Source organism: Calonectris borealis, chromosome 14, assembly GCF_964195595.1.
Source record: "Calonectris borealis chromosome 14, bCalBor7.hap1.2, whole genome shotgun sequence".
Lineage (NCBI taxonomy): Eukaryota > Metazoa > Chordata > Aves > Procellariiformes > Procellariidae > Calonectris > Calonectris borealis.
The window spans coordinates 20,435,258-20,462,821 of NC_134325.1; the positions used below are offsets into that span (position 1 = coordinate 20,435,258).

The 27,564-nt window shown below is 50.3% G+C and overlaps 1 protein-coding gene across 4 annotated transcripts; it reads left to right on the forward strand.

The window, feature by feature from the left end:
- The first annotated feature begins 115 nt into the window (after positions 1–115).
- Positions 116–27,268, forward strand: CEND1 (cell cycle exit and neuronal differentiation 1). 4 transcript variants are annotated; one of them, XM_075163585.1, is made up of 2 exons: positions 116–164; positions 17,122–27,268. In XM_075163585.1, exon 2 carries the CDS (start codon positions 17,294–17,296, stop codon positions 17,693–17,695), a length of 402 nt encoding a protein of 133 aa, XP_075019686.1. In that variant the 5' UTR covers positions 116–164; positions 17,122–17,293; the 3' UTR covers positions 17,696–27,268. The 4 variants fall into 4 exon arrangements, with proteins under 4 accessions (XP_075019686.1, XP_075019687.1, XP_075019688.1 ...); XM_075163586.1 differs by lacking the exon at positions 116–164 and adding an exon at positions 3,523–3,579; XM_075163587.1 differs by lacking the exon at positions 116–164 and adding an exon at positions 3,559–3,728.
- The last annotated feature ends 296 nt before the right edge of the window (positions 27,269–27,564 follow it).

Here is a 27,564-nt window from a genome sequence, read left to right on the forward strand (position 1 = left end):
GCCCCTCAGGGGCAGATGGGCTTCTATTTTCATTGCAAGGACCTTCTGCACAGGGTGCTAAGCCAGGCAGCACTTCAGCTACTGCTCTGCAAACCCACCTTGGCTGCTGCAAGCCGCTCTATCATGAGAAATGTCCTTCATCCTGCTTCCCTGGAAGTGCAGAGGTAAGGAGAAATGGCTGCTGCCCAAATGGCCACAGGTTTTTGCTGCTGTGTAGCCTTTTCTTCCCTCTCCAGCCATGGGTGGGTTGCAATTGGGGCTCTAGGAGAGGCGAGAGGGTCCCTTGGGGGTTTCTGATGCCCAGGGACGAAACGAGTGTAAGCCCATTCTGTGCCCTGCTCTCCTGCTTTTCATGCTCCAGTTTATGAACAGGGTACCTGTGTCTGGGTTAGGAGGGGGTAAACCCATCCTCTGGAGGAGAGGGAACTGGGGAACTGGGATTGAGGCACATGGGGATTTTGCAGCTGGGGCTGTTGACTGCCCGCAGCTTGCATGGGGCTGGCCTTTGGACCGGGCACAATGGAAAAGAAAATGCTTCAGGGGATGTGTTCAGCAAAGCTGGCTTTGAGAGATGCTGGGAAAGGATGCTTTAAGGCCCACTGGGGAGTTTAAGGAGGGGGAAAAGTAGACTCCTCATTGCCAACACCTTGGCAGCTGGTTGCAAATGGTGCAGCTACTGCGGCAAGGCTTGCGGGGTCCCTGCTGCGTGGCTCCCGCTGCAGGGGAGCGGGACACTGAGGCCAGCAGGCTTGGCCAGGGGCAGGGCAGAGCTAATGGGAGATGGTGCAACCCAAACAATGTACCTTCAGGGTTTCATAGACCCCCAAATGAGCCTGGCTCTGTGGCACCGCGGGCTGAGCCGTACCCATCTAGCTCAGTTTCCCTGCTCAGAGCTTGCCCTCCTGCTCGCCGGACATCAAACAGGTCTGGGAGCAACCGTTTCTCTCTGAAAGCGCAGGGCTCACCATGCCCCTTCCCAGGGATGCTGCTGCCACCAGGCCCCCCCAGCGCGCCTTGCCGGGGGGCTGCCCAGGAGCCAGGGCTGTTCTCATCCCCACTGCCTCATCCCGGGGTACGCTGTCAGCCGAGGAGGAGGAGGAAAAAACAGCAGCACAGCTTCTAAAGGTTCCCCTCTCCATCTGACCTTGAAGGAGCTGTTTTCACCTTGCTGTGTCTTGAGCTGAATCGCTGCTCGCTGTGCCTGCGCCGGAGCTCGGCTCTCTCCCGTGCTGCGTTGGGGGTGACGTGACCCGCTTGCCGCAGGGGACCCTTCCCGTGCTTGGTGCCAGGGGATTTCTGAGGGCTGCCTAGTGCTGGTGCTGCTTTCCTGGCTTCTCCCTCTCCCTGCAATGGCAGGGGGGTGAGGTTATTGGTTTTACAGCTTCTTTCTTTCGCTTCCCTTTTTTTCTAAATCAGTAAAAATATTTTTAAAATTCAAAATCTGAGGCATATAATATAAATTCAGGAAGCCTGAGGCATATGACTGCATTGTGTGGGGCTGTTAATCTCCTAAGGCTGAGGCAGCATGCATGAACGCAAGGAAATGGCAGCCTCGGCTCATCCAGGCTCTGGGGACCGGAGCCGGCAATTTCCATTTGCAGGAGGCTCCCTCCCTCCTCCTGCCGTGCCAAGGGGAGGCACAGGGGACCAGGATATTCCTGCCTGATGTAGAAGTGGCAAAAAGGTTTTACGAGTCCCGTGCCCAGCTCCTGGGAGCAGCGGTTTGGGTGTCTCTCCTGCTTTAAATCACAGGTTTTTCACAAGCTTCGCAGAAACTTAGCCCCTCTCTGCTGCTGTCGATAGATCAGCAGCCTCGGGAGGCGTTAGAAAGGGGAAGCAGCTGTTTGCAGCCACCGAACCTTCACGGTCTTGGCTGTGCCTGGCACGGGTCCCTAGTAGAGCGGGGAGGGCTGGCACTGCCGCGTTTGGGACCCAACAGGCAGCAGAGGGGATGTCGGCGTCAGCCACAGCTGATCCTGTCTGTGCCGGCTTCTCTGAGCCAAGCAGGCTCCCGAAGCCAAGGACTACATCAGGATAACCTTGCTCATCCCCGCTCCGAGGGAGCGTTGGTAGCTGCACCCGAAACCAGCCCCTCGAAGCACGGCCTTTCCCGGGAGATCTGGGTTCCCACATCCAGCCCTGGGTTTTCTGCGGTTGCCTTCAAACACGGGCAGAATTTTTCTTTACAGTGGAATTTAAGCAGCCTGAGTATTTTTAAGCATGTTGGCATAGGTGAAACACTGGCTTAGCTCTTGTGGGCAGTTTGGCAGAGCCAGAGAGGGTCAAGGAAGAAAATACTGATTTTTCTCTGGAGTTTCTGCCCTACCGCACCGAGTATGTTTGTGGCTGAGCTGTCGCTCGGCTGCTGTTCATGGGAGGGAGGAAAACACAGTGGCCACAGAAGTAAAGTGAGTTATTCTGCGAGTGGCTGAGCTGACAAAGTCGGTTTCTCATGGATTTCTGAGTATAACCTCCTTAAGATGTCTACACTTTCTACAAAGTTGCATGAAGCCGGTCAGTGGGTCCCAAGTATGGAGAAAAATGGGCAAGCATCACCTAGCCCTTATTTCCTGAGAAAATCAGGCTAAAAGAGCTCTAGACAGTCCCAGGGCCTGGCTGCAGTCTGGGGTACGGGCAGGATTTGACCTGAGTGGTGTGAATCTGAGAGCTGTGCCTGGCCGGAGGAGGTCAGGCTGTGACAGGGGGGGCTCCTTGCTTTTAACCAACGTGCTGCGCAGCGCCGGTGCGGCTGCGGAGGAGGCTGCGTGTCTGGCACTGCCTGGCTGGATGTCGACAGTGTTCTGCAGCGGGACACGGGCTGCTTGCCCGGCTCTGAGCGGCCTTGGGCTGCCCCCAATCCCTCACAGACCTTGCAGGACTTTTGGGAGGGGAGTCAGACCCCAGCCCGCTGGGGCAAGGGGGGGTTGGGGAGAAGGGAAGCAGAGCTGGCACAAAACTACCCCACGGTGCGGCATTTTAGCTTCCTCCTTCCACTGTGCAGAGCTTCTCCTTGACAAGACGAATTGCCACTCCTTAACTCGCTGCTGGGGGATTGTCACACTCAGAAACCCCTTATCCTGGTGGGGGGAGCCCCGTACTCCTTTTTTCTCTTGTCAACACACAAGCGTCCCAATAGATCAGGCTGGCCCCCTCCCCTTTTCCCCAGTATCCCCCTCCGCCTTTTGTGGCTATATTCACTGTAATCGCTGCAAACCCGGGCAGGCTTTGCAGGAGCAAGCGAGGGAAGCCGGCGGAGTGCTGAGTGCTGCAGGGACAGCCCCGAATTGCCGAGCTAGCAAGCCACGGCTCAGCCCCCAGTAACAGGGGGTGCAGCTGGCCTGCCTTAACCGCCCTGCCGGCCCCCCCCCGGCATCCTATCCCCCCCAAAGTCCCAGCCCTTCCCTCCGGATTGGAGCACTGTCTCTCCCCCCCCCCGCTCTCCATCTTCATGCGGTCTGCAGAGGTGCATTGTGGGAAACTCCCAAGTTTCCCCCCCCTCCTCTGCCTGCCTCCCTCCCTCCTCTCTGCGCAAGAGCCAGCTCCCAAGGTGTGACTCCCGCAGCCGGCCGGAGGACAGAGGTAAGGGCTGCTGCTTTCCTCCGCGCACGCCGGCACCCGGGGGGCGAGGGGGCAGACCTGCCGGGGGTCCCCAGCTATCGGCGGGGAGGCGCGCAGCGTCCCTGCGCAGGGTGACATAGCGAAACAGAGACGCGATCTACCTGGTCAAGGTGAGTGTCCGCCTCCTCGCAGCTGCCTGGGATGGAGGCCAGGGGCTGCCATGCCGGCCGGCTCGGGAGCGCGTACCCACGCAGCTCTCCCTGTTAATAGGCAACGGTGCTTTTTTTAACCCAAAATGACGAGCGCGGTGAGGATGGCTGGCCCTGAGCAGCTCCCTTCCCACCCCAGTTCCCCCCTTCTTCATGAAGGTCAGGCAGCCAGAGAAGGCATTTCCGCAAACGCAAGTGTGTGGGAGCCTGCTGCCTGCCTGCCTGCTGCCTGCCTGCTGCCTGCCTGCTGCCTGCCTGCTGCCTGCCTGCTCCCTCCACGTACCTGCGATCTCCTCCGCTGCCTTTGCGGGATGTGCTGTGCTTGGCTGATCCGAGCTGGGCTGGCTGCTGTGAACTGCCACTGGGCTTCAGCGAGGGGGAGGCAGCAGCCCTGGGATGGAGACCGGGGTTTGGCGCTGCAGAAGCGTTCCGGAGGCAGAACGGCTCTGAGCATGGAGAAGCGGAGCCGGCCATGTGCCGGAAACAGGGCCGCCGGGAGGGAGGAGGGGAAGCAGCATCCCCAGCCAAAACCTTCCAGCCTTGGCAGGAAAGCCTGTACACCTCCCCGAAAGGTTTTGGTCAGGCTTCAGCTGCGTTGCCGCTCCCATCTGCATGGCGTGGTACTTGTTTGCCCTTCGCTCTGCCTGGATGGGTTTAATGTCTCTGTTTAGTTGCTGTCAATCCTCAGGCAGGAGGCAAGCACGGCTAGAACACCAGCAGCCCTGGCTATTAGCCTTCACCTTTCCCAAGGAAGGAGCTGGGGATTGTTCTGTTAGGGGGGCTTTGGTATCAAAGGGCTATCCTTTGATATGCCCCCGGCTTGTGCTGAAAGAGCTCACAAAGGGAAATCTGCCCCCAAAAGACCAAATGGAGAGAGCTGGCAGAGGCAACAGTGCCTATTTTAAGCTATGGGGAGAAGATCGCACCAAAGGAGCGGGAGGGCGGAGGACACCAGACCAGGGCTCCTCTTCCAAGGGGTGTGCTTCCAGGGGTGAAATGCATGGGGGGGGAATGTCTCGGGCTTTTCGGTCTGATGTCCCTGCCTCTCTGCACATCTATGTGCATCCGTGTCCTGTATGTTTGCAGAGACCTGTTGATTTGGTCCCTGCTCCTGCTTAGTTCTCTGTGACCATCTGGTAGCTTCTGAAGGGGTTGGGGGTGGGAAGGAAGAGGATTTTTATTCTTGAATCGAGGTCGGCCTGGCAAAACTTTGGCATTGGGGCAATAGGAGGAAGCCCTCCGCGTCGCAGCCCCGCTTTCCTGGGTGGGGCTTGGGCAGGATGCTGTCAGGAGAGGGAGGATGGGCTACGCTGGATTGAGCTCCCTGCTCCATCTCAGGACTGACCTCCAAAAGTCTGACCTTCACAGGTTTGACCTTCAGCATTTTCCGTTTTTCCTTTCTCAGCTACGGTGCCCAACACCAGCCTCTAACCCTGTGATATTCTGGCAGGACGGGGGAAGAAAATCCAGAATTCCCCTAAATGCGGATATTCATCCCTCTGCATCCGTCCCCTCCACTGGCATGCTGCCAGGACCGGGGACTGGCAAGCGCCCTGGCATGCTCTCCCCATCCTTGGTGGGGGCGAGGGGGCAGGCAGACAGGGCAGAGGGGAGGGAGGGAGTTCTCTGAGCAAGCATTTTTGTGCTGGAGGAGCTCTGGCCGTCCTTCCCCAGATCCTTCCCAGCTTTCTGCAGTTGCCGCACAAGGTAAGCGGTGGGTTTTACCCCAGAGCATGCCAGGAGCCTCCCTGGAAGGTCACTGCCTTGTGCTGAATCGGCCTCTCGTCTGCCTGCAGTGGCTTCTTGCATTTCAGTTGCAAAGCAACAGTTTTCAGGCTGATGCCTACAGATCTGTGGGCTGTCAGATTCAGGACGTGGCTCTGCACATGCAGAATTGCCTCTGTAATCTTTTTGCCGGCCACAGCTGAGCCACAAAACGGGGTGATGCCACCAAAGCCTGGTGCAATCCCGCATCGGTCAGAAGGGATGGGTTTAGGATGCCCATAAGCTAAAGAGGGTTGTTAAATTTGCTGCTGCTGCTTACTGCAGTGGTTGGGGCTATTTTACTGTGCCAGAATAACCCTCATCTTTTTTGCTTGTGGATTTGAGATTGATATTGAGATTGAATTTGAGAGATACAGGACCCGCTGACTGTCAGGATGAGGCCTGACATAGATCTGTTAGAAAGGAAATCAGTCTTCTGCATCTGGGTACCAGCTCCTGGCTGCTTGGGGAGCAGCACCCCAAATTGGAAGCATCTGCCCTCTTGCCAAAGGGAGTTTCCTAAGTGCTGGCAGGCTCGGTGTAAAGAGCAGGGCTTTGTGGTGGAAAGGAATGAGCTGTTCACCCTTCTCCAAGAGGCAGAAGGGAGGCATTGAACATTTGTTGACCCTGCCACAACATTATTCCTGAGATGGCATTGCAGACCCAACGCGGAGCAGAGACCTGCCCCATGGCCCCAGCCTGGGTGTTAGGATGGATGTTATGGAATTGCTTATCTGTTCCCAAGGGTCCTGAGGGTGGCAGTAACCTCCTTCCTGGAGCAAGCAGCTCTCTGGGAAGACAGCTGAGCAGAGCCAAAAGCAGTGTGGACCTCCAGACGACGGTGGAGGGGGTGTCACTGATGCTGAGCTATAAAGCTGAGCTTGAAAGGACAATAATTGGCTTCTCGATAGCAGGGCTGCAACGGGAGGCTGCTGGGCCAGCTTCTGCTGGGGCTTTTGGGCTCTGGTGGCCTCCCTTCTGATCTCACAGGAGGTGCCAGCCTGTCCCCAGCAAGGGATGTGCCACCTTTCGGTGCAGTAACTTGCCCCCAGTGCCACAGAGCTTCTGGCATTGAACCGCTGGCTCTGGGAGGGCCGGAAAAGCATTATAAAGAGACAAAATGAGCGTGGCAGAAAGCCGAGACAGGAGGAGGTGCCCGGGGTGGGATGCAGGGGTGGCACAGCAGTCTGGGATGCAGGATGCGCCCAGATGTGTGTCTGTGCCTGCAAGATGCCACGCTTGTGGGTTAAGGCTCTGTGGTTCATGGTGCCGGCTGCGCATCTACCGCCGTGTCTCCTGAATTGCTCCCCGTTGAAACTACTCCAGTGCTTCGATCCAGTGTCCTGCCAAATAGCTGCCATGGAAAAAAGTCATCCTGGCTGAAAATCCTTTCCTTTGTTCCCCTAAATTTCTGTCTTGGGGTGAGTGATGCTCAGCCCTGTCAGGGAGAGGCTTAAGATCTAACACCTCATGATTTTTGAAGGGTAAAAGCCACAATCTTGTTCCACTACAAAAAATGGAACTACAAAGTGGAAAAATAGTATTTGATTCTGTGTCCGAGGGGGGCTCAAACCCAGGATGAAAGCTAGGACAGCACAGCAAAGGGAGGTGCTCTGAAATTGTTTCAGTTATGACAGTCCCCCTTCGGGGGCCCGTGCACCGTGTTACGACCCTGAGCAGCCAGGCTTTGCAGCAGAAGGGTATTTCCAACCTGATCTCAGCAGAGTATTCTCAGATTCTCTCTAATTCTAGAAACAGCTTTGCAGTGAACTGTGGCTGAGAGCACAGCTGGTCCAGCTGCATCGCGAGGGCTGGTGGCACTTGAGCGGGTGACCAGGCAGGTTGCACAGCCTTGCCAGGCGTGACTTCTCCTGCCGACAGCAGGGTGTAACTCGGTGCCCACCCCTACGGACATCAGTCAGAGCACATGACCGGCACCCCTGGAGAGTTTGAGACAAAATCCTCTATTTCCCAAGGCTGTTTTAGTAATGCTCTCCTCATTTCTGCCACGTTTTGGGACAGCTGTGGGCCGAGGCATGAGAAGGGGGTTTGCGTTGGTTTCGTGTCTGTACCAGTCAGGGTGCCGGGCAGTGCGGAGTTTGGGTGATGAGCGTGTGGTGAACGCTCTGATGGAGGAGGGAAGGAGTGGGTTTGGTTGGGGTTTTTTTGGCAGCAGCCTGTAGACTTTTAATAGAGTTGTGGGCAGGAAGCTGAAGTGAACTGCAAGTGCTTTTCAGCCTGTGCTGCTGCAGAGAAATGGCCGGGTTCGTGCCTGCGAGCTGCCCTGGAAGGAGCTTTTGCAGATGGTGCAGCAGGAAACGTGCAACGGGAGCTCGCTGTGGTCTGCTGGCGGGCAGGGTGAAACAGCAGCAAGCCGTCCTTCCTCGATGCTGCAGGGAAGGGCAGAGTCAGTCAGGTTTACCATGTCTCGTTGCTTCTTATTGCTTTATTTTCACATAGGGTGAGAGAAGATAACAGAATAAAAATGTAGAGTAAGTTTTTGCTATGTACGTGGCTGCGTACAGGCAGAGTGCTTGAACAGTGTAGGTTAGGGCTGTGTTTTGGGTTTAAAAAAAAAAAAGAACAAAAGTAAAGCCCCTGGCAGGAGTATGGTGTGTGTCTCTGCAATGTCACCTCCATCTCTCAGAGAATAAAATGTCTGCCACGTCCATCCCAGCGAGACCTTTGGGGTCAGGACAAGCGTGGCTTGCAGATGTGACACTTGGCTCAGACATCATCTCCTGCAGAAGTCATGGTGTAGAAAAAGACCATTTAGCCGTTTTCTGGGCTCATGCTGGTGGGGAGTGTATCAGGGCTGGCTGCAGGGCTCCGAAATGCTGTGTCACCCGTGTGGGGAGCGTGGCCGGGCTGTGGCAGGGCAGCCTCTGCAGAGGACACTGGCACCTGTGTTGCAAGCCAGGACTTTGCCCCATCTCTGTGCAGCTGGTGGCCCACCGGGATGCCCAGGCTCTGCATCCCACAGCCGCTCCCTTTGCAGAGGTCAGGCAAAGCCAGTTTTGCTGGGCTACAGGAGCCCATCCTGTTCCCACGTCTCGCCTTGGTGCCAGGTATAACCCAACCTCTGAACGCTGGTGCATCACCCAGGCTAGCAGAGGTGACATGTCTCGGTGGCACGGGGAGCGAGGGGTAGGGTCCTGCAAGGCCAGCCATGCTCTGGGGGCTCTGTGGGTGATGGCTCCAGTTTTGGTCATTGCCAGCACCAGCCGGACAGGCGACGAGGGCGCTGGGTCTCAGTGCGGCTGCAGGACTGACGCAGCCGTGGAGCGGAGGCTTTGCTGGCAAATCTTCCCTGGTGGCAGCGATTTGAAGCTGCTGCTGCCGCCTGTTAAAATGCATCCAGCATCTGACGCTCTCCACGTCAAGATTCAAAGGGCTTGTTTGAGAGGGAGATGTTTAATCCAGGGCCGGGGGGAGGGATGTGGGGAGTAGCAAACAAGATTGGGGAAAGGATTCATAAATATCTCCTCCGAGTGAAGTGGGTCAACAGCGTTTGCTGTAACTTGGTGCTGCTGTCTCCAAGGCTTGGCTTTGGGAGGGCTGGCAAACACAGCTGTCTCCCTGCACAGCCTGGACCTGAGGCTGTTTAAAAGCATCTATGACAAGCGACTCCCGCTACCGTTGTGCTTGCGTTGTGTTTTATCACATCGGCTGTGCATTGCGTCAGGAGTGGGGGGCCAAAATCGGCTGTAAGGGAGCTAAAATCCTCCTTAGGGAGCTAAAGTCCTCCTTGGGGAGCTGCCCACGGCAGCTGAACAAACACAAGCTCCTTATGTAAAGCTGTTTTAATATTTATGGTAATACTGAGAGGCACTGCATTACCTCATCGGTCTTCACAGCACTTCTTGGAGATGGGGGAAAAGGCTTAGTCACACTACTCTGCCGTCACTTATCTTAGGTGCTTGCCTGGCACCTCCCTGCCTTTAATGCGTTTATTCCCCTAGCAGCTCAGAAAGGGGGAGAAGTGCTTTTGTCCCCATTGGAAATGGGGAGTTGAAGCACTGGCAGACAAAATGTGCTGTTCAGTTGCAGAAGGAGGCCGGGATGGGGCAGGGGACTGAACACGAATCCTTCCAGCCCTGACGGATCGCTGCCCTGTATGGCAGATGAAATGGGCACAGGCCCCTGAGGACGCTTGCCGAGGGACAGTGTCTCGTCCTCCAAGCTGCATTACTTAGAGGTTAGACAAGAAGGTCGAAAGCCCAAGCACTGACCCCCTTGGAGCCATCAGCCGCTCCCCACTTCAGGGGGGGGAAAAAGTCCTGTCTTTGATCTCTTTTTACTAATGCCACATGCAAGCCCTCTGTGGACTTGCTGATCCAGCATGAGTAGCCCAATTAGCCGTCGGCTGTGCCCCGCGGGACGGGCAGAGCGCTGGGGAGGGCTCTCCCCCCACCGTGCCAGAGCAACAGTTCAGCCACCTTTGGTGGTGCAGACTGCTATGTCTTCATGGGGAGCAAAGGTCTATCTGTTGTGTGCACAAGTTAACGAGCAAGGTGGAAAACGAGGCCTCCTCGTTTCCCGCTGAGCACAGCTGCTGCACGGGCTCAGCCTCCCACGAATCGGTCACTGTTTATTCCTTCCCTACGCCGCACCAGCCGTCCGGCTTGGTTGCAGGCTAAGGATGAGCTGCCGCAGTGGAAGAGGTGAATGGGATCCTAGGATGTCTCGGGCAAGGTACTTCCAGGAGAGATAGGGGGATGTTCAGTCTAAACTGTTGGGTCTGAGTCTAGTTCAGCCTAGAGCAGGGGCAGGGCTGCAGGAGTAGCTGGAAAAATGGAGAAAGAATTGGTGAAACTGGGCTTCTGTGACCAAATGAAAGGAGGGCAGGGACGCAGCTACTGAACAGCTCGGGTGAACAGATACTAAGATGAAGCAGAGCTACATAAGTGAAAAGACATGACTGACTGACGATTCTCCTTGGGTTTCCAGAAGCGGTGGGATGCCCTGGTGACTGATACAAACTCTCTGATGGATAGATGTCCTCAAAGGACAGTGGAGGTGCTACATTTGAACCAGTGAGGTTTTTTTAAGGTGAATCCCATGGGGGAAAAGTAGGGCTAGCCTGGCTATGAGTCAGCAAGTTGCTTCTGATTTCTCCCCTGAAATAACTCAGAAGTGTGATTCCAGCTCTGCTTTCAGCTAGCAGCTGCGGAGGGATGGGTTTTGATAGTTTCTTACATGATGTTCAGTGGAGCTAGCCAAGACTTGCACTCCCTCCGCCAGTCTGCTCATTTCAGCCCATGCTCAGTCTCTCCTTTCCTTAGCTCTCTTCCAAGCCACTTTGGTGCATGGGGAGATTTGCTAATCTTTGGGAGAAGAAAGGGAGGTGAGAATGGGCTTAAGCCTCAGGATCTGAGGAGGGACACCCCAAACCTTACATCCGTGTCTCTCTGAAATAATCCCTTCTCCAGGGCATCGTGCTTGACTGCAGCCTGTTTCTTCTTTTGCCATAAAATGACAAGTGGCAATGAACCGGCATTGCCCTGTGGCCAGTAACCTCTCTTTGCAGAAGCCTTAATCTGTCAGAACAGGCTTCCTTTTACTTGGCACTTTCCTCAGCACATCATGAACTCACCTTAGCCATGTGCTCCAGCTGATTTTCCTCTGACCACTTCGGTCAAGACCTCTTTGGTGATGGTAATACTCCATATGACCATGCTGTCTTCCGTCTGAGGGTTTCGCATTGGTGAGTTCAGCCCCCTGTATCGCATTGATTTGCACTGAAGGAGAGAGTTTGACATGCAAAGGTCATGTGGGAAGCCTGTGGCAGCACTTGATCCCCCGCAGTAACACTCCCAATTTCTAACAGCCTGGTCCCAGTCACTTCAGCTCGTAGCTGCCTTACCTTTTGTAAGCAGAACACTGCTTCTTTTTTGTTTTTTTCGTTTTCCCTTTTCAGGAAGTTACGTATTTACAGGTACCTCTTTGACGTGGCCAAATTCTAATTTTCCTGTTTATGCGCACAATCTGCCACAGGAACAAAATCTGCAGACTTCAGTCTAAAATTACCTGCTCTTCACCTACCAGCTGGTGCCGGCGCCTGAATCTGTGATGGTAACTCAATCCTGTGAGCCAGTTTTGGCAGGTGCAAATTGCGCTCACCAAAGGGAAGCTGTCTGAGAAGAGGGCCATTTTCTGTCCCTTAGAAAGCTAGTTTGGTCTTAAATGACCAAATGCAAGCATGCCAGCTGAGACTTACAGAACCTGCCGAAGGGACCTGAAATTAATTGGTATCGAGCCCACGTTCTTCCTCCATGAGACTGAAAACCTTTCACTCTGATGCTGTAAGAGCAGTTGACTGAAGAATATGATGAGGACTGCGTTGGGTGTTGTGTTCTCAGGCTCAAAGTCCTCCCTCAGCTTCAGGAAGAAGGGGCCTGGTCCTGAGAGGCACAAGCCATCTCCTCCAGCACTGCTGAGTGCTTGCAATGCTCACTGCCTTCCAGCTATGTCATCTCAAAGGGAACTGAGAGCAGGCTTGCTCGCATACCTTGTCTCCTTGCAGACTACCTCTGTCCCCAACCTGTGGGAGTCAGGCAGACTGCTGCTGCGCCCCGCTCGAGCAATGTGGAGTTGCGGGGTGGTCTTTGCCACGGTTCAGCTGCTTGAGGCTAAGCGGTTTGGGGGCTGCCAGCGGAGATGAGGCTGGAAGAAGCGTTAATGCTTGCCTAGCAATAGGGACTCATTTAACTCTTTGCCCAAAAGCCAACACAGGCCATACTACTGAGGGGCTTTGGTATTATAACTCTCCTCTTTGCCCTGAAAAGGCAAAACTTCATGCCTTTTCTTTTTCAGATAGGTGGGAATGACAAAGAAGTGAAGGGGAGATTAAGTAGGGGTTAAGGAACAAGTTTTGAGGGTATTTAAGGTCTTTTCTGTCATCTTTGGCTCTTTTTGCACAGCTTTGCTACAGGTCAGACATGGTCAGTAGCTATTTCCGAGACTGATGTTTTCAACTGGAGGACACTTGGAGTGTGTGGGTAGGCCTTTGTTGCAAGAATAAATTCGGATACGTGACCCTACTGTGGTGGTTGACTTCTCTCCTGCTGACAGTCTGTCAGTGTGGCAGTTGAGGACCCAAGGGAAAGGGTCTGCTTTTCACGAAGGGGGGAAACCCTATGTAGGAGCTCAGCACTGCCGTGACCCCACGCACATCTGTGGGGCGCAGCTTCCCACCGCGCCCCAGACCCCACACCCTGTAGCAGCTGCTCAGTCTCGCAAAGTTGCTGGCTTTTCCTTCCAATTTGAAACAGTGAGGGGAAGATTACAGGGTTTGGGGATGGGGCTGGTCTCTGCAGAGGGAAGAGGACCTTCTAATGGTGATACGTCACTGAAAAGCTAGCAATGACTCATCTGCTCCATTCGGCGCAGGATTCATCTGCACGCACAGGAGGCAAACAGATGAATAGATGTATTTGCTAATTTGCTGGTGGGGTGGGGTGAAAGGGTGCCCTTCAGGGAGCCAAGGAAAGCTGTTCCTCACGCCAGCCCTGTTGCTTCGGCTGGGGCCAGCTTGTTGCACTGGTGAGTCCGACTGCACTGACCTTGAGAGCTGCAACAACCAGAACCGTCCCAGGAGGGGCTGTGGTGTTTGTGTGCCGCCTCTTCAGCAGCAGGGATTTGGAGAGCTTTTCTTTTCCTTTTTCTCCTTGATCACTGGTTTCATGATCTCTGCTCCTTCTTCCCAGCCTGGGAAACAGCTGGTTAGCTGCTGGCAAGTGAAAACCTTCCTGAAAAGGCACAGATTATTGAACAAAGAAATAGCATGGTGGGGGGAAAGAGAGGGAATGAAGCCTCTTTCTCACAAAACCTTATTCCCAATTGCTGTGTCTGTGTGGGAGGCAGAGAGGGAGCTGGAAGGAGGGGAATGGGTAGACAGGCAGAGACAGCAACTGAGGAGGAGAGGGAAGGGAGGAAAAAATAGATGTGAGAGCGATAAAGAAGAAAGCAAAGGTGGAGAAAAACCAGGCCATTAGAGAAAAACTGTGTGTGATGGAATGAGGGAAAAGGAGGAGACAAAGCCTGAAGAAAAAACCCTTGCACCAGTATGTGCAGACTTAGTTTTTGAAAATGAGGAAATTTCAGTCAGATGTGTGATACGCATGCTCATGCCCTCAAGACACAGGACTGGGAACGGGAAGAGGGAATGATACCCAAGGTAGGGAGGCTGCTTAGGAGGTAGTCAATAACACAGAGATGAGGGTTAAGTACTATGATGGCAGAGGATGTGCTGCTGAGTGAGCACCCTGGGTCTGGAGGAGGAGGAGGAGATGGATGGCTGCAAGCCAGCACGATGCTAACCCACAGTGGCTCTGGCAGCGGTGCTGCAGCCGATGGGGGCAGAAAGGGTGCTTGAGCTTCTCGGGCGCAGTGTTTGACAGCACCAGCTCAACCAAGCCAAAGGGTCTGGAGAGATGCTGGGCAATTCTGTGGCTAGTTCCAGTGACAGCAAGCCCTTTCACATGGACACTTAAGAACTGTAATACTGATTTTTAGCTTAGTTTGGTTTCTACATCTTTTAAAACCTTTTCTCATCTGCATGAAGGGCTTGTATTGCTTTTAGTGGAAACTCGCTTAGAAATCAAAAAATTCTTTAATGAGCTGTTTGTAGCATTGTAGGGCATGGCTGTGGGACAAGGCTCCACAGCACAGCATAGGCTCTGAGCAAAAACAGCTTTTCTGCTTCCAGGAATCTGGAATCCAGACCTGATCAATCAGGGGTGTGAATGAGAGAGGTATATGGATAAACTGAGGTACTTGAGCTCTGCAGAGTCCCCATTTCTCAGTTTGCCCCCTCCGTGAATTACCCCTACCATCTCTGTAGGCTGCACATAGCTTTCCTAGGGAAAGCAGCAGAAGTTTAATGCTTGGTTCATATAGTATAACTGCACAAATACTAGAGAGTGTGTGAGTGGCCTAGCTAATTGATATCAAAGCGACTAAGCAGGTAATTTAATATTTATGACATGATGAATCTGACTCTCCCTGCTTTAACCTCTAAGCCTGCTTCAGTCTTGGGCCCCACTTACTATTTCTTTGTGTCATCGTTGTACCAGGTGTAAAATGAGGATAAATTGCTCCCAAACCAGAAGAGCAGAGTCCTGTGAGTGCCTATGTGCAGCCTCAGCACGTAGGAATATAGACCTGGATGTACATAGGATTTCTACTGAGCAGAGCAGTATGAATGCTCTTTGGAGGCAGGAAGGAAAAGGTGAGGCAGGTGGTATCTGCAGAATATTACAAAATGAGCAAGGAGGGGAAAATATTCTTGCACTTGGCCAGAACCATATGTTTATCTACCAAGTCCCAAGCCACAGAGAAGGTCTTAAGCTTGGTGAGCATTTGGAATTGTGTTTGTGTGGTACAAGATGCCCAAATGTATGATAGATCTTCAGTGAAGCATGAGGGGAGAGTGGTGGTGGTCTGGGTTTCCAAAATGGTTTAAAATCCCAAACTCAGAAATGTAAGTATTGGTCAGCTGCAGTCAGAGAGACTATGCTCTTTTACACCCAAAGTAGATCTGACCCTAGAGCTGCTAGGGAAATTTGATGGCTGGTTTTTAAATAAGTGAAGGGCTGGCTTGACACTTATTCCCTCGAAGGAGGTTGGAGCTAGACCGAATTGAAAAACTAAGGGGAGAGTAGCAACTATCCTGCTTAACGCTGGATATGGAACCCTGGGGGCAGATTATCTGCCTCTCACTTTTCAATGGTTTTTTTCAAAACTGGCCAGCTTGGATCATCTAATGCCTTTTGGAGACTTCAGGCTCCATCTCACCAAATACTACCCAGCTAAAATTCATCCTCTCTAAGGGAGGTGTGTAAGGTAGGTCTGTGAAAAGCCTTGTGGAAGTGCCTGTCCCATCTCCGTGCTACAGGAAGAGCCCAAACTACTCTCCTGGGCTAACCGCTAACCTTTCAGACAGCCTTTTCAGTATACGGCGTACTAGTATCATGGTCACCATGCCTGATGCAGCATTGAGCTATGGACCTCCATGATTTTGGTACTGCAGTTCCCTCAGTCAACTCCAGTTGACTGGCATTGGAGAAGATGGTGGCCACCAAACAATGGCTTACAAGGGCGAGCAGGAGAGGGGGTAGCTTCTGTCTTACACCAAGCCGTAAGCTGTTGCCCAGCTTTGCTCTGGACCCAAACCCAGCATTTCTGTGAGTAGGCCAGTGTTTCTGCCTAGATGGAGATTAAAACACCACATTTGTTAGCCTGTTTCCGAGAAGAGTCAGCAGCACAGACCATTGCTGCAACCCTGGGACCTTCTTCCTGGCTGCCATTAAAGGACTGATCTGCACTCTGAGCAGCTTTGGAAGAAACATCTATCTATAGAGGTTTTTGAGGAGCCTCTCTATTTCTAAATCCAGACAGCTAATAAGCTCATATTTCACTTAGCAGGCAGAAAGCTCTCGGGCAGGCTTCTGGCAGCGCTGAAGGTCAGCGGGGAAGTAATGAAGCAGGCAACTCAGATCTGACTGCTGCCTCCTATTTACTCATTATTTCCCAAGCTCAAAGTTGATATGGTGCTGCACCCTCGGAGGCCTGATGGCAAGCTGCCCAGCGGCCATCTCCTCTCCTCCCGTTGTGCGGAGGTGTAGCCACGGGAGCTCCATCTCCCGGCCCACCCTGCCTAAATTGCTGCCTAGCGAGATTTGCTGGGGTGATGGTTTTGTTGTGTTTTTATAACCCTTGGAAGCCCACTTTGCTTGCTGAATTCTCTGGATGCAGCTATGCTCTTCACTGCTTTCATCAGTTCCCTGGGGAAAATGGCTCCAGCTAATCACCCGCAGTACCTCTGACATCCTGCTCAGCTCTGCAGGCAAGCCCAGCTAACCACTGCAAGGAGGAGACGGGAGTGAGATCTCTCAGTCACTGAGAGGTCCAGTTTGACAGCAAATTCGTGCAGTTGCGCTGGCGTCAGTACACTGATTTGCACCAGCTGAGGATCTGGTGCTTGCTGTATTTTGCTGTAGCTCCACCAGAAATGCTGACAGCCATAATCCTTGTAGCTCTGATACCTATAACCGAGGAACTAATCCTGTTGTTTTTTTTTTTTCTGCAGTACTTATCTGAATGGAGAGTGTCACACAAAATCACATATTAACCACTTCTTAAAGTTAACTTGGGATAATGCTGCAAATAGAAGGGTAGAGAGTGAGATACAAGCAGGGAGGAGCTATTGATCTGCTTTCCCATCGAACAAAGTGTTCTCTCCTTACCCAGGAGGAAGGGACCTGTGGTGAGCAAATGAAAAGTAAGATTTATTTGGTTGGACATGAGTATATCTCGTCATTGACAAATGGCATCACATACGTGGCCAGGATGGACTTGTCTTGATTACTCACAGAGCCTAGTTGTTGCAGCCATAGACGATAGTCGGTCCAACTTGTTCTTGCAGGTACAGGCACTGTAGTAGATGCTTTGAATACAGCTCACAGTTACTAAAAAAAGAGCCAACAGTTTTCCAGTTTTGCCTTCTGCCCTCCTTGCCTCCAGGTAGAATGGCACTGGCTTGCTCTGTCCTTTCACTCGCCTCTCATTGTTCTGCTTCCTCTTGCAGGTGCTGTATCATGTCCAGATAGGACACCGCCAGCGTGAGAATCGTCCCAAGACAACCACTCCAAGGGGTTGAGCTCCGGTGGCTCCTCTTTCTCCAGTAGCCAGGCAAAGGAGAAGAGCTGGGATTGCCCCGCGTGCGTGGCATCCAGTCGCTACCCACAGCACCCGTAGGGATGGATTCCAAAGGCAATGTCCGAAGCGGAAACAAACCCGACGCCAAGGCCCCCAGCTCCGGGAAGGCAGAAAAGCCCAACCCTGGGCCTACCACAAATGCAGACAAGAAGGAGATCCCCAAAGAGCAGCCTGCTCCTGCCACTGCCACCTCTGCCACCAAGAAGGCAGGTGGCGATGCTGCCGTCGTGAACAACCACAGCAACCTGAAACCCAGCCCCGCCGCCACCGAGACACAAGAGGCCACCGGCCAGTCCCCTGACTCTGACCACAAGGGAAACAGCTCCGAGGAGTCACCAGGCAGCATCTTCGACAACATGAAGCCCTTGATCATCGTCGGAGGAGTGGCGGTGGCTGCGCTCGCTGTGATTGTGGGAGTGGCGTTCCTAGCCCGGAAAAAATGAAGACCGAGACGGGGTGGGGATGAGAAACCCAACCCAGCTGTACAGCTCCTTTTGAGACAAATGCATGCAGAAAAATTCTATACATATCTATATATATATATAGAGCGAGCTAGATACGTCAACAACAAACACCAACTGCAACTCCAAGAGTCTTGTTCAAGACAACTGTGCCAGTTTGACCCAGTGTGGGTAACTCCATGCACTCAGTGTGTTCTTTCATGTAATATATCTTGGCTTATACCACTGTGTATAGATTACAGCTTCTCCTGATCGGTGTAAATGACGGTGTCCCCTCCCCTCCCCTGCTGTCCTCCCTGGGAGACACCCCCACCTCTCCTGCAGTCCCCTGTTTTCAAGTCCAAAGTGTTCTACGTCCCATTCAGAGTCCCCACTTTGTGTTTTGGTTTCTGTTTGGTTTGTTTTTAAGTTGGGTTGTGGTAAAGAAGATGTAAGGGGAGACGGAGCCTAGTGCTAAGATTCAGTTTGCCTGTCACTGTGTGTTGGGCTGGTGTTTATCCAGCACCTCTGAGGCAGGGGAACCACAGGGCAAACGCAGGCAAAAGGCAGCTCCTTGACCCAAACAGCAAAGTGTGATCTCTAATAAGTGTCTTGTGTACCTGCTGCTCATCCACCTCCTTTTAAAGAACCCCACTCAAAAGTGCCCCAGAGAAAACAAGCTGGCTGTAGCTGGAGGCTGAGACTGCAGCATGGTAGAGCTGAGTATGCACCTTGGGACATCACTTCTCTGGCTGAGGTGCTGGGGGGGGGTGAGCAGAGGGGCTGTACTGTGACTGACGGTGGAGCTGGCAGCACGTGGAGATACCTTGTGAAGTCCCATGCCGACTTCAGGCAGACAGCAACTGCCATCTGCTTGGTTTCTTGCACGTTGGCAGGCAGCCTTCGGGATCCCATGGCTTGCCAAGGTCATATGAGCAGCGTTTGGGGATAGAGAGACTTTGTTTTGGATCTAGTATTTCCTAAAGTTAGGCTGGGCTTTGCAGGATGCTGTGGCCTCAGCCCAAACTCCCTCGAGGTCAGCTGGACTCTTTCTGTTCATTTCTTTGGGCTTTGGCTCAGGCCTTTCACCTGCTTTTTTTTTCCCACTGAAGGCTATGGTCTCTTGGTACACGAGAAGGTAGAAAAAGTGGAGACATGAGCTGGTTTTAGGGGCAGAGAGGACCTGGGATCTCATGAGAATAAGACTGACCTGCTTTATACCAGGGAAACCCTGTTCAAGGGCACTGGAAGTCTGTCTGTCCTGGGGGATTTCTTACCTCCCTCCTATGACAGCAGCAGGGATTTGTGACTCCTCCAAGCTTTGGAAACGGAAACAAATTCCCAGCCCTCGGGAACAGCCTGGTTTCGTCGGTGAGAACCTCTGCTTTAAAGCCAGACCTTGTGAAGGACAGAAGGAAGGCAGGTGATGAGAGAGGGTGTTTCGTGCATTGGCTGATGCCCTTCCCCTAAAACCAAGAAGTGGGCAGATCTCCTTATTCTGAAAGTTTCCATTACACTACTCTTGGCTGCTGCACTACTGTAAAAAAGTCTTACAAAAAAGACCTTACATTTTGTTTTTAAATTAAGTTAGAGATTAGATGAGGTCAGAACCGCAGAGTCTCTGGAGCTCAGCAGCAGTTGCAGCCAATGGGCAGGGTTTTGGAGTGATGATTAGCAAGAGGTTGTGACAAAGTGGAGTGAGTTCAGTGAAGGAGCCTAAGTCATACATCTTTAACGGAGCCTGGATGTATAAATTCAGTGGGTACGGGGCCAGAGAAAGGCGTACGTTCCTCAGGTGCTGCCTTTGCAGTATCTGCCTCTGGCAAGATTACTGGATAGGGTGGTGGGTGTGTATAACCTGATCTGGCAATTCTTCTCTTGGCCCATGTCTGTCTTATTTAACTCCAAATTTGGTCTGCTGAATGCATATGTCTTCCCCAAACAAGCAGCCCAGCCATTTCTATGGTGAGATTTGTCATCTTCTTTTCCCCAAGGCTCATAAAATATTCCCAAAGGAGCGCAGCCTCTGGGAGTATCAGACGCTGTCTTCTGATGAACAACAGGCTGCATGCAGCTGAAGTTTAATGTCTACCTCTACCTTTAACAGTACAGAGACAGGGGGCGGGCATGTTGGGTTCACGGTGGCTTTTGGAATAAGTGCTACAGCGCCAGGTGGAATCCTGGTAGCTTAAAGCACTCTTTGCCTGTGTTGTGGATGTCTCCTAGTAGAAGTATGTCGTTCACAGCCTGGAGAATTTCTTCCGTTTAAAGCAGAAGGGTCCATGGCGGCGTGTTTCTATAACGCCACTTTTGTCTAGAAAAGTGATTTCCCCTCATCCTGTTTTGCAGATGTTCAGAGGTTAATTTCTGGGGGAGAAAGGGGAGGGCAAACAATATCAAAGGAATAGGAAAGGTATTTGGAAAGCAGAGATGCGAGAGAGAATGTAGCTCAGAAGCAGTCCCAGCACAGCTCCCTTGCAGCGACTGCAGCAGGGCTTTGCAAGAGGACACGGTGAGGCTGCTGCATCTACTCTGAGGGTCTGGGAGTGCTGCAGAGCCCCCAGACCCTGACAGTGCCCTGGGCACCTCCTCTTGCCATACTGGGGAGAGACCCCATTGCATACCAGCTCCCCCTGCTCATGCTTGCACCCTGAACTGTGCATTCTGGTTCCCCACAAGGGAAATCTGGGTGCACAAGCCAGAAGCAAACTGCAGCGCAGTCTTGCCAGGAACCTGATCTCCATGACTGGGAGGCCTGTGCCCACTGGGTACAGAGTAACGTATCCAAACTACCAGGGCTCGGATGTGGGGATGGCTCTTCCTGGGCTCCCCTTCCCCCAGACCTCTGAAGCACAAAGCTCTTGGCTGTAGGGAAATTTTGTTTACGATGCTCGTGAGGAAAGGAAATCGGCCACCCCTGCTCTGATTCATGTTTTGCCAAAGCAGGGTGGTGATTTTCAGACAGTGACGTCTGTTTGCAAGTGGGAGGCCTGTCTCCAAAAGATGCTTCTGTCCTGTCTGTTCCCTCTCTCTCAGCCCTGGCATATAATTAATTTTTTTTAGCAGTGTGTGACAACATTACAGATACAGCATCTATCTATTCTGCCCTGACCAGCATAGATAGATACAGCGGGAGGAAAAAGAAACACTTGCTTCATTTGAGTCTCCTATTTTACTTTCTAAAGTGTTTTTATTTCCTTGACAACCTTTGGCAACAAAAGAGGGGAAAACCAGTTCTCGGCCAACATGGGCCTTAACCATTTCTGTCCACCTCCAAGCCCCGCCCTGCCCCTAGAGCACTCAGGTCCAAGGCCAGTAATTTCATCCAGAAACACACCACAGAGATGGTGATGGGACTGCAGCTCCTCTGGGTCTGTAACCGCATGCAAACCCTCCCTGGGCAGTGAACGTGGTCTGTCCTCTTCAGAAGGGGTTTTCCACTTACTGTGATCGCTTAACATGGCTGGCTGCTGTCCAGATTCACTCCCTGGAACCCACCTCTTTGGCAGTTTGGTTTGGAAAACAACTGTGTTTGTGTGTGTATGTGTATATACACCACCCTGCCTTGAAGAATATTCTGCATATGTATGTATACATACATATATGTTTATATTACTGCAGTCTGGGGGGGGAAAAACCAAATCAACCTGGAGATGACCCTTCATTTGTTCCCCTGCATTCACACAAAGTGTCCGTGGTGTCTTTTTTGTGCCATTTGCATCATGCCATGCAGCACCTGAATTCCTTTTCGGTCCTGGTTTCTTCTCAGTGCAAAGAATGTATGGCTAGTGAACTGCTGAATGTACGATGTGCCTGTTGTGCTAGAAGCTCAAAATTACTGTTTCCCTCCCTGGATAGTCATGTGGGCTACTCGCTTTAAAATAAGGCACTTTTAGACTATACTGAACTATACTGGACTGTGTTGTAGCGCTTTTCCAAGTGTGGGTCTAGTGTTGATTTGAGTCAGGTAGATCAAGCATAGATGCCATACAGGCTCCTAAGCACGCAGCTGGGGCAATGCACTTCAGTCCTGACTTGCAGATGACATCCTTTTAGCAAACACCTCCTGTTCTGCCTTAATGTGCCAGGCTGTGCGGTGGTTTCATTTTGAGAAAAAAAAAAAAAAAAAAAAAGTCCAGCGAGAACTAGGCTGAGAAAAGCAAATTCATCTCTCAGAATTGAAGTGAGATTGAAACCAAATTTGTCGAAGCAGAAGGCTTAAATGACTGAACTCGCTGTGCTAAATAAATAGTTGTCTTTTCTCGTACTGAGCACATGCCGTTATTTGCTTGATGTTATTCTTTGTGTGGTGTTTGTGATATGAAGTCCTTCTAGTGATATCTCCGTGGGGAGAATGAACTAACGCTTAAAACTAATCAGATTCTGTGCTTGGGATTTGAAGAGATCTAGATTGCTAGTTTACTCTTTTGATAAAGTCTATAAATTATAAATTTGCAAAACTGACTTCAGACATTGTAGCTTATCACTAAAACTATAGATTCAATTACTACACCTGATCTCAATCTATTTTTAAGGAGCCATAAGTTTTAGTCGAACATAAAGATGTCATTATGCTCTCTTGGACAACTTAGTAGAAGGTTTTTGATGCTTCTAGCTTTAAGAAAGATGAAATGGATTACAATTCTTTTTTCTAATACGTTATGAACAAGTCCCATTATTCCTAACAGTTCTGCAGTAGGAGGCAAACAAATCTGGAAGCCAAAGGATAATGTGGCAGCATTTTCAGGAGGGTAAGAAAGCATTCTTGCAGGTGCTGTTCACCTCTCGGGCTCACGCTTAACACAGCGCTCGACAGTCGCTTGCCCTGAAGCACTTCTTAGCTCCATTAGGTTGAGTGATAAATTAAAAATGGGTTTATGTCTCTGCTAAATCAAAGTTTAGGGGTTGATCCATAGGCTACTGAAAACAAGGGGAATTTTTCCATTGGCTTCGCCATGCTCTGATCAGGCCTTTGAGATCTTATTGGCACCAGGGATATGATTGCAGGTCACTGTAAAATGTAAAGTCACCTCAATGGCATGTTTTTTTTAAAACTGACAAAAACACTCCTTAGTCCTTCTGCTGAGGGTAAGGAAAGGCTTCTCTGGTATTAACTGGGGCTGCCATGCTCACAACCATGCTTATGCCTACATTAATATTTGTGTATAAACAACAACAGTGTAACTGGGGAAAAAAACCTAGAGTTGGTGAGAAGAGATGATTTCTGCCTTAAACATTTCTTTTCCTTTCCTGGAAATGCCACTGGGGTTTAGAAATTGGCATCTTTCCAACTATTCTTAGAATTGGTTGAAAATAACAGTCCTGAAGATTTGAGAGAAAAATTATTCTTCAAGAAACAAACCAAAAAAGGAAAGCAATGAAAAAATGTATTTGAAAGGTGAAATTCTTGGAATTTCAATTAGCTCTACAGAAAGCTTCAAGTCAGTGCTTCTGAGAGGGTACAAGAAACAGAGAAGTGCAGAGAAAAAAAAGCACGACATCACTATCTTAACAGTTTTGGTAAGGACATGATAACTTTTATACCCTATCCACGTCTATTTTTTTCTCGGACAAAAGGAAAAATGACCAACTCTGATGCCATGCAAATTAACCTTCGCTAACTGACTTTTCCAAATGAATTTTTGCTGGCTCTGTTCAATGTTAAAGGGCTAGTGAAGCAAGAAAAAGACCTGAAGTTTTCTACAGCCAACATTGTATAATTAAGGGAAATTGCAAGTTTACAATTTGGGCATTTTGAAAGGCTGCGTTCTCTTTTCACATGCTTTGCTATGAAAAGGACTGAAAATCCAACCTACTCGCACTTCGATCCTCTTAGTCTGAGACATCATGCTAGAGCAGGGATGCTGGTTCCCTTCCCAAGTCATGTAGCATCTTACTGTGGTCTCATTCCCTTCACCATGAAGCCAGGAGAAATCTCCCAAGCCAGGAAGAGCTGTCTTCCGTAGGGGTAGGCAACCGCATCACATAATCTTTTTCATAAACTGACTGCAAGTCTGCTTTACAGGTTGGGCACCTCCCTTCATGAAGAGAATTTGCTTTGATCTGGATAATAAAAATTCTGTATCCAAGTTAGTTAAATTCTCAGCGCAGGAGGCTGGAATCAGGATATTTACTGATATTTACACCAGAGGTATTTAGTCTTTTAGTCTTTCAGGGAGAAATCCTCTGATGCTGAAGATCTGACCTGGGCTGCCTGCACATTTTAGGTCTTACGAGTGGCCCTCGGTTGGCAATTCCACCGCAGAAAGTGATGAAGCCTGTGCAGCAACCTTCTGGGTCAGGGGATGTGGTACCACCCACGTACTTCAGGATTTATGCTTTGCGGGTTATGAAGAAGCCAGGAGAGGGCAATGTGAGCAGTGTCTGCCTAGTACTGTGGATTAAATATTGCTGCTCTGTTTTCAGCCCATAATTTGTTCCTAAACACTTGTTCTGCAGTGACTGGTTTTGGCCTATTGTTCTTTTTAAAACCTCTCCTGTCTTCATTTAATTGGAGATTAGTTCTCTCCTGAAGTTTATCTATATGAAGTATTACTTAATTATTAAGGGGAAGTTATTTTTTAAGTGGCATTAAGGGCAAAGAGCACAGAATAAGATGTTTTAGCTGTCATGGTGAATATGTGGCAAAAATGAGAGGGTATTTCATCTATCTTCACCAAACTGAAGGTAGTTATACAGAAAGTTGACCTCCTTGAGCTAGACTATCTTGAGTTGAGCAGCCCAGATGATTATGCAAGATGCTACTGAGGGTACTGCAATTTAACTGAGACATTGGCTTGGAACATGCCCCGTGGGCCATTCAGGCGGACTTGGCTGGGTCTGTCCAACACCATTTTTCTATGTCTTTTACTGCATCTTGCTTTGGTTAGCTGAGATCACATTTCCTTGATTGACTGGCCCTGGGGAGCTTAATCTGTTGAGCAAAGGGGTTTTATGATGACTTTTTCCTCTTCTGTTTTAGATCATCAGTCCAGCCCTGTGACCTGCTTTTCTTTTTAATGCCCAAATTCCTAGGCTGTCTGCTCATGCCAGATCTTCAACTGCTACAAACTACGTGGCTTCATTGGTTTCTGGAGATCTGATTCATTGCTTGTCCTTTGGCTTCTTTGGCTATTGCACTGTATTCCCTTTCCTTTCCCTACTTTCTTCCCAGGCAACCCTGCAGATGGGGCCTCTCCACAGCTAGGCAGAAACCCTGCCCCAAGGCTGAGGCAGATTTTGGGTAGCCCTACCCAAAAGATACAGGCAATGTTCAGCCACCGAGCACCTAAGGGGAATGCAGAGACTGTGTGGCACAGTAGGGAATGTACGAAGTTTTCTTCTGCTCTAATTGCTAAGGCTTGAGGGTCTGAGTCTGCAAGATGCTGAGTGCTCTTGTCTGCCACAGGAGCTCAGCAGATGAGACAACCACAGCTGGAAGTTCCCCTTCCTGCCCTTGCTCTTCCATGTCAGTAAGTCACCGCATGGCCACAAGCCCTGCCCAGGATTGGAGCCTGCCTGTCAGCCAGGTGTGGGGTATTCTGGCTGCTCAAGAGATGCTGACACAGCACAAGCACACACTACACTTGGCTGAAGCTAGTGCTTCTGCAGTCCTCCAGTTATTGGAGCAGCAAAAAGACAGGCAGAGAAGAGAGGTTCTCAAGCACTCAAGAGCTGGCTCTCAGCTGAAGTCAATGACCTGCATTTCTGCTGGCCTTGAAGAATCTCAGCTCGTGTGCAGGGCATGCTGCAGCACTCTCTCTCATCCTCCATTAGCTGCAGGATTGAGGATACTGAAGACTGCAAGGATTTTTCCCTTTGAATGGGTTGCTCAGGTGTTACCATTTGGTGAAGTAATGCAAGACTGCTGGGCCTTGAAAATTCACATCTCATTCCACTAACCATGCTAATAAGCTGATACCCAAAGCCTGCAAGCTGTGTGACAGACCATGGCCATCGGCTTTCCAAATGCATGGGCTTGGCTCTACCCTGTGCTACAGTTCTGCTTGCTGCTTTGTAAAGTGTGTGCTCTGTTCGGATGCTCTGACATGCAGTGCTTGGGGACTCATGCTCTCCGCTCTTCGATGCTATGCTCTTCAAATTAGATAGGTGGGTTTTTTTGCTGAAAAATATAACTTGGGTTAAATAGGATTTGGACCAACATGTTACAACTCTTGCTCCTCTTTCTCTTTCAGTTGCTCCCAGCTTGAAATTCAGACCATTCCATTCTTTTTTCATTTCTCATAATGCAAAGCCCTAGTGCAGCATTCAGAGAATAAAGTCACAGGTTCTTTCTGTCTGTGCATGATGGTGCTACAGTACCAAAACTCCCAGCAGGAAGAGAGGAATCTTCAATCATCTTTGCAACAGTAAAGACCTGCATTGTATCCCTGGTTTTGCCACAGCAGCTTCAAGCAGTCAAGTTTCTGGGGCAGTTTGATAAGAACAAGGGTGCCATACAATTTTGTCATATTAAAAAAAAAACAACCCAAACAAACCAACAAGCAAATAATTTGGCTTTACTAAGTTTTGAGCAGCCCTTCTTAAGCCTGGTGCCTTTTCCCAAGTCACTGGTTAGCACCGTTTCAACTGAAATCTTTAAAAGGTGCAATCTCAACTCCCCAGTGAAAACCAACTCTCTTCTAGTGGTAGGTGCAGGTTGTTTACAAATTTGTGGAGAAACTAAAATTGTAGAAAGGGAACTCGAAGGTCAGATTACAGGGGATTTTTTTTTTCTTTTGATTTGCTTGGATTCTCTTACTTTTCCAGGGACTGATCCAAAGCCCTCGGAAGTCAGATGGAAAGCTCAAACACTGGTAGCGGGGAAATGCCTGCTGCTACCTTGGAAGCCACAGGCATCTTTCCAAGGACATCGGTGGGTTTTGAGTCAGCCCCTGAACATGTTTTCCAAATGATAGTAATTTTCAGAGTGACACCTTGATTTCTTCCCTGTACAAACAGACCTGCTTGTCACTTACACATATTTACCTGTGTTCAACATACAGGTTTGGTTTTTTTTGCTTTCAGAAACAATATGCTGCTAGACACATTTCCTGGAGGGAAATGGACACCTACCTACACACAAAGCTATACAGATAATTTATACCTTGTTGAATTTATAATCTTGTCTATGCTTCTATGGACACTTTGTATGGGCTGCAGCTCAAATCCTAAAATAGTCAAGAATTTTTCCTTTCCCATATAGTATTCTATTTACTTTGACTTAAAAAAAAAAGCGTATAAATGCAATAATGCAGGTAGACTAGAAATACTAGATTGAAAATTAAAGTAGTTTAGCTTGTCCCATTGTGACTGACAGTGTTGTACGACACCCAACGCTGTACCCTAACATTTTCCAGGCTTTCTACGTAGCTGAATCTAGTATTAGCTTTGAAAACCCATTGTATGAGTGGTGGGTGGATGGGTTGGAAACGTGTGCTCTCTACACACTGTATGTTACTCACATCAGAAGCTGTATGGCCACTCCATATGCTGTGAAACTGTAAATGATTCCCAATACACCTGTAACTCTTACCAGGATTGTGAGAAATAAACTATATATAGAGATATATATACACACATAGATATATTGTATAATTCCTCATGTGAGCATCTTTGTGTATGCGGGTGTGTGAGTGAAAATGGCTGTTCTCCCTCTCACTCCTTACTCACATCCATGTTTCCTGCAGGCTCAGTATTTGCTAGGATCAGTGATCCCAGTAAGAACTGTAAGAAAAGGCAGTCCCTGCCCCAAATAAACTCCAGCCTGCCCAAGAAAAGCAGGCAAAGGAGGATTATTGTTATTCCCACGTAGGAACTAAGGTGTAGAACAAGTAAAGACTTATCCAGAGCCACAGGGGAAACCCCTTCTG